This window comes from Sprattus sprattus (assembly GCF_963457725.1).
Source record: "Sprattus sprattus genome assembly, chromosome: 7".
In the NCBI taxonomy this organism is placed as follows: domain Eukaryota; kingdom Metazoa; phylum Chordata; class Actinopteri; order Clupeiformes; family Clupeidae; genus Sprattus; species Sprattus sprattus.
The window spans coordinates 5,134,946-5,141,696 of NC_137926.1; the positions used below are offsets into that span (position 1 = coordinate 5,134,946).

The 6,751-nt window shown below is 51.1% G+C and overlaps 1 protein-coding gene across 1 annotated transcript in view; it reads right to left on the reverse strand.

The window, feature by feature from the left end:
- Window positions 1-641: 641 nt before the first annotated feature.
- nnt (nicotinamide nucleotide transhydrogenase) overlaps window positions 642-6,751 on the reverse strand; it is a 44,887-nt gene continuing 38,777 nt past the window's right edge. The window contains exons 20-22 of the mRNA XM_080841657.1: window positions 4,619-4,737; window positions 4,128-4,243; window positions 642-825 (exon numbers count right to left, since the gene is read on the reverse strand). Of these exons, the coding sequence (XP_080697783.1) occupies window positions 682-825; window positions 4,128-4,243; window positions 4,619-4,737 (379 nt within the window). The 3' untranslated portion in view covers window positions 642-681. The remainder of the gene's footprint in view (window positions 826-4,127; window positions 4,244-4,618; window positions 4,738-6,751) is intronic.

Consider the following 6,751-nt stretch of genomic DNA (forward strand, 5'->3'; position numbering starts at 1 on the left):
AAGAAGAAGAAGAAAAAACAACAATCTGAAATGGTTCATGTTCATGTCTTTTCCACTGACCGTCAAAGGCACAAAGTCACATGTCCACACAAGCATAGGGCACGTTCACAAAACAATAAAACAACGGAAAAAAAATAAAAAAGAACATGAATAAGGGACACATTTGTGGTTGTGTTTTGACACAGAGTACTGTACATTATTCTACCACACCAGAACCTACAAAAAGATATAGACTGGGTCAAATCGTATTATTCTTTTTAAACCCAAACTACTGTATAAAAGCTGTATTCTGACAGGAGTGGATTATGTACGAGAGGCTGCTCTGCTTCTAATCTGCTCAGGAGGGCAGGAGGTTAAATGGGAAGGGCAGAAACATATGGAAAGGGAACACTTAATGTCAACCAAAAAATTAAACAAGGGGCAAAAAAAAAGTTATCATCGTCGTCATCATCCACTTCCTTTATGAATGAACTAGTCAACAGAAAACAAAAGGAGCTTTACTATACGGTAGTCAAGTACCTGGCAACTTGAACTTGTTTAAAGCTAGGGCTCGTCTAAAGGGCTTGTTCTCTGAGCACACGCCTCTATCGTAGCGTTCTACCACAGTACCAGGCAGGGATGGGGGGGGGGGGGGGGGGGGAAGAGACCCAGCTCTTGGAGCGAGTTTCTACTCCGAGTTTTCTACTCCACTTCGCGTACTTTCGTTGCCAGGGCGTCACAGGTCTTCTTGGCGTCGCCCAGGAGCATGGCGGTGTTGGGTTTGTAGAAGACGGGGTTGTCCACTGCGGCGTAGCCGACTCCCAGCGACCTCTTCATCACAATGACCTGCAAAAGAGGACAGAGAGAAAGAAACCCGTTGACATGTCCATTGGCTCTCAACAAAAACAATGTTTTTTTTCCAGCAGTATTTCGGAGCTTTGATATTCGGCATTTTCTTCTCAAAAACCCTACAGCTGTTCAGCGCGCGTGGCTGAAAGGAATGTATCTGCTTGTGTTTACGAACAAAGACATCATTCATGCAACCAAAGTCAGATTAGTTACCTCCCCCCCTCCCCCTTCTGATTGTAACGGTAGACCCTTCAATACTTAAGTCCGTGAAGTTAAGCGACAGGCAAGACAAGTTGTTTCTTCGCTTCCCAGAAAGTGGGATGCACCTGCAAGCACTGGAAAATGAATGAGAGTGGATGGCAAGCGCTGCGAAAAGCGAGTGAACAAGCGAGCGAGAGAAAGAAAAAAGGGGGGCGAACACGGTTCCAGCAACTAATGGATATTTAAGTATCTGCCATTTTGGAAATTAAGGATCATTAGCGTCTCAAACAGAGAGTTAAAGGGAGAGCGGTTCCTGGGAAAATGGGAAGGAGCGTCGCCCTGATTATGAGCATCTGTCGGAGCGAGGAGAGTGCGGCGTAATTGAGTAAGTAAAACCAGAGAGAGAAAAAGGAGGAGGAGGAGGAGGAGGAGGATGAAAAGACGACGACGCGGGTCCCTGCCGCCGGTCTTTCCCTCGCTGGTTATTCAATACGCTGAAAGACATTTGGAATAAAAACGACCATCACTGCCACAAATCAGCAAAGGCCGACCCCCATTAACAGCCACTTCCTCCTCCTCCTCTTCCTCCCGTTGCTCGTCCTCCCCCACCGTCGTCATAATCACCAGCGCTCACAGAAGAGGCCCTGCACTGAGGTGAGGTCCCCCATCTCAACCCTCTCTGAGGTCCCCCAGATCAACCCTCTCTCCCGAGGTGAGGTCCCCCAGCTCAAGCGTTTCTCCCCTGAGGTGAGGTCCCCCATCTCAAGCCTCTCTCCCCTGAGGTGAGGTCCCCCATCTCAACCCTCTCTCCCCTGAGGTGAGGTCCCCCATCTCAACCCTCTCTCCCATGAGGTGAGGTCCCCCAGCTCAAGCGTCTCTCCCATGAGAAGAGGTCGTCCAGGGGGCTTTTAGTCGGTCTAGGCGGACCAGGGGGGTTCCCAGGGAGGGACCCCCATCATAAGTTATTCATCGGGGCAGATGGTTTGAGTTGGAAGTTGGATTGGGAGTGGTGGTGGGTCTAACTAAGGCAGGTCCCTCAGTCTGGGAGTAATCAGCTCGAGAGGGTGTACTGTGGTCTATGAGATATGACAGGGGAAGTAGAGATTCGACGAAAGGCAAGTTGGGGGGGGGGTATTTGGGTGTTGTTTGGCGGAGGGGGGGAGGCTCACTGCTGTTGTTGGGGATTGTGGTGTGGCTGTGAACTCCACACAGTACAGCCCCCTTCACCCACAAAAACTACCCACAACAAAGCCCGTTGCTTCCCCATGTAGCCAGTCCCCATTCTCGTGTGCGCCTACACCAGGAGATGCGGTGACCATAGGGGCAGATTAATAAACGGGCCGACTACGTCAGGGAAAAGTGGAGTGGAGTGGGAGAGAGCTGCATTTAGTCTACGAGCACATGGATACAGGGACTTCCCAGGAGAGAGAGAGAGAGAGAGAGAGAAAGACTCTCCACACTTTGCGGCGGGGCGAGGAAGGGAACAAAAAGGAGGCCCTAATTTAGGGAACGTTCCACTCGGATGCTCCCAAATGTCATCATTCCAGAGGGAGCGAGTCAGCACTCTAATGGGAGCCGTGTGAGTGTGTGTGAGAGTGTGTGTGTGTGCGTGTGTGTGTGTGAGAGAGATCTGAGGGGATCTGCCGACCCCGCTACACCTGGGCTGGAGTTCTTTTGCTTTGGCAACCCCAGAGAAAAGGGAAATAGGCGGGTGGGGAGGGGAGGGGAGGGGAGAGGAGAGGGGAGGGGAGGAGAGGAGAGGAGAGGAGAGGAGAGGAGAGGAGAGGAGAGGAGAGGAGAGGAGAGGAGAGGAGAGGAGAGGAGAGGAGAGGAGAGGAGAGGAGAGGAGAGGAGAGGAGAGGAGGGGAGGGGAGGGGAGGGGAGGGGAGGGGAGGGGAGGGGAGGGGAGAGGAGAGGAGAGGAGAGGAGAGGAGAGGAGAGGAGAGGAGAGGAGAGGAGAGGAGAGGAGAGGAGAGGAGAGGAGGGAGGGGAGGGGAGGGGAGGGGAGAGGAGAGGAGGGGAGGGGAGGGGAGGGGAGGGGAGGGGAGGGGAGAGGAGAGGAGAGGAGAGGAGAGGAGAGGAGAGGAGAGGAGGGAGGGGAGGGGAGGGGAGGGAGGGGAGGGGAGGGGAGGGAGAGGAGAGGAGAGGAGAGGAGGGGAGGGGAGGGGAGAGGAGAGGAGAGGAGAGGAGAGGAGAGGAGAGGGGAGAGGAGGGGAGGGCCAGGAGACACGGATAGGGATGATGGGGGCCCCGTTGAGTTCTACCCGGCGACTGACTCTAAGCAGATGATCTGTGCTGCAGCACGCAGGCCAGAGCGTTCATCTCTCTCGAATAGCAGCTTTTACCACAGGACCTCCGTCCGCTCAGGTAATCTGGATGCCTCAAGGCTGACACCTTCTTTCCATCCAGTACCCGGCCATCTAATGCAATCCTGCTCCAACCACGCAGTAGTTGAATCAAACGGGAGAGGAGTGTGAGGTGAGACTATGGGAGTGAGGAGTGAGAGGTGAGACTATGGGAGTGAGGAGTGAGAGGTGAGACTATGGGAGAGGAGTGAGAAGTGAGACTATGGGAGAGGAGTGTGGGGTGAGACTATGGGAGAGGAGTGAGAGGTGAGACTATGGGAGAGGAGTGAGAGGTGAGACTATGGGAGAGGAGGGAGAGGTGAGACTATGGGAGTGTTGAGACTATGGGAGAGGAGTGTGAGGTGAGACTATGGGAGAGGAATGAGAGGTGAGACTATGGGAATGAGGAGCGAGAGGTGAGACTATGGGAGAGGAGTGTGAGAAGTGAGACTATGGGAGAGGAGTGTGAGGTGAGACTATGGGAGAGGAGTGAGAGGTGAGACTATGGGAGTAAGGAGTGTGATGTGTGACTACGGAAGTGATGAGAGTACGGGAGTGAGGAGTGAGTCTGTGAGAAAGGAGACTATGGGAGAGAGACTGTTGTAGTGAGACTGTGAGAAAGGAGACTATGGGAGAGAGACTGTTGTAGTGAGACTGTGAGAAAGGAGACTATGGGAGAGAGACTGTTGTAGTGAGACTGTGAGAGGTGAGACTACGCGAGTGCAGAGCACGGGGCTACCAGCCGCCCCTCACCTGTTTGGACTTCCACACTTCCAGCACAGGCATGCCAGCGATGATGGAGTTGGGGTCCTCCTGAGCGGCGGAGTTCACCGTGTCGTTGGCGCCGATCACCAGGACCAGGTCAGTGTCTGGAAACAAGGACACGGCAGGTTTCATTCATGGAGCGTTCCCATGGAAACATCATTCAGGAGACTTTAACACCAAAAGCTATGTGGCTACGTAGACATTAAGAAATTATACACCTTTATACACATAAACGCCTTGCCTTCCCATATTGTCTACGTTTACAAATTCAGCTCATTGCTATAATGACAAGCCTCTTCATGTGTTTAAACACACACAACACACACAACATTAGTGTATTTAAAACACTCATAAGGCCCAAAGGTTTTTGTTTTGTTTTTTAAATAAATAAACACATGCTTGACGTATAATGCACGCATTAACAGAAAGAGTGAGCTTAAGAGCTACTCCTGTAGCGAGTGAGTGAGCTGGAGGCGTACCGCTGAAGTCCTCGTTGATCTCATCCATCTCCAGGACCACGTCGTAGGGCACGCCGGCCTCCGCCAGCAGCACGTTGAGCTGGCCTGGCATGCGTCCGGCCACGGGGTGGATCCCGAACCTGTGGAGGCACAGCAAACACATGACCTCACACACCCACACACACACACACACTAGCCCCGTAACAGTCATGTTTTACTGAGCAGGGAGGTGCCGCTGAGTAAACTAGCCACGGTGTGGTCTCGGTCCGTCAGCTAGGCAAAGGGAAAAACGCCACTTTGGTGTTTACAGTGTGTGTGTGTGTGTGTGTGTGTGTGAGAGTGTGTGTGTGTGTGCGTGTGTGTGTGTGTGTGTGGGGGGAACTGTGATGGTAATGTCTGCAGGACTCCGTGTCTAAGGTCGGAGCCTATACATTTGTTGAAATAGGCCTGAAGGGAGGGCAAGGGTGTGTGTGTGTGTGTGTGTGTGTGTGTGTGTGTGTGTGTGTGAGAGGGGTAGGGCAGGGTGGAGGGGTAAAGGTCAGGCTGTGGGAGAAGGGTTAAGAGGGAGGAAATAACAACCAAGTGTGTGTTTGTGTGTGTGTGTGTGTGTGTGTGTGTGTGTGTGTGTGTGTGTGTGTGTGGTATGTGTATGCGTGTGTGTATGGCTGAGGTAGTAAATGTTTTGAGCTGAGCTCTGTGTGTTTGTGTGTTTAAGCATGGAAGGAGTGTGTGTTAAAAGCTGAAAGTAGTAAAGAATTATTAAAAGGGAGACAGTATGCATGTGTGTGTGTGTGTGTGTGTGTGTGTGTGTGTGTGTGTGTGTGTGTGTGTGTGTGTGTGTTTTCACTGGTGGTAGTAAAGGGCTTAAGCTCAGGGGAAATGGCTTGAGGAAGAGTGAGACATGACTGATGCAGACAGGGAGCAACTTTATGGCCAAAGACAGAGAGAGAGAGAGAGAGAGAGAGAGAGAGAGAGAGAGAAAGAGAGAGAGACATGGACACAAAGACACAGAGATCAGACATGCGCACCAACACAGGATGTGATCGGTGTGCGTTTGTCCACATCTCCACCCAAACCATTGGCCCGTACTCACTCTCACACACACACACACACACACACACACACACACACACACACACACACACACACACACGTCATGTCTCATTCTATTTATTTTTGCTTTGTTCATACAACCCATGGCAATTGATGGGAAAAGGCCACTTCCATTGGGTACGGCACAGCAGCACTTGTTCAAATTATTTGACTGGTACATCTCACGTTAGATCACCACTCGCTCCCACAACCTCATCAAAAGCGCTCCCAGGTCTGCTTCAATGATCTGGGAAAACTCAGCAGCCCTGAAACACGCTTGTATAGTGTGGTGTGGTGTGGTGTGGGGTGGTGTGGGGTGGTGTGGTGTGGTGTGGTGTGGCGTGGCGTGGTGTGGTGTGGGGTGGTGTGGTGTGGTGTGGGGTGGCGGGAGCGCTGGTAAGGCTATGGCCCTGGGGTGCAGACAGACCCGTTAGTCATCCTCTTCCTCCAGAGCAGATCAGATCCACTGACTCATGCTTCCCCTCTCATTTACCCCGTCATTTACCATTTAATAGCTGTCAGTGACCGGCCGGCCACTCTAAGACTGCGATGCTCCACTTTCCACAACAGTGCTTCACACACACACACACCGACACACACACACAGACACACACACACACACACACACACACACACACACACACACACCCCCACCCCTCTGTAGACATCGCCTGAGGCCAAACTTCTCCACTGAGTGCAGTTAGTCAGACTACAGAAGAGTAAAGTACACTCTTCATTCAGTGGATGACTGCATATCTGACCTTCAATTCAGTCATCAACTACGCGTTCTCTACTCACTTATATATACAAATACAATAATAAACAGACACTAATACTACCTCTACCATCTCAATAAGTGATATGTAAGAAGTATTGTAATGCACTATAAGTAAATAAAGTGATATGTAAGTATTGTAATGCGCTATTAGTAAATAATGTGATATGTTAGTATTGTACTATTAGTAATGTAAGTATTGTAATGCACTAATAGTAAATAAAGTGATAACTAAGTAAGTATTGTAATGCACTATCACTATCTCCTATCTCCTCACCCCACTCGCT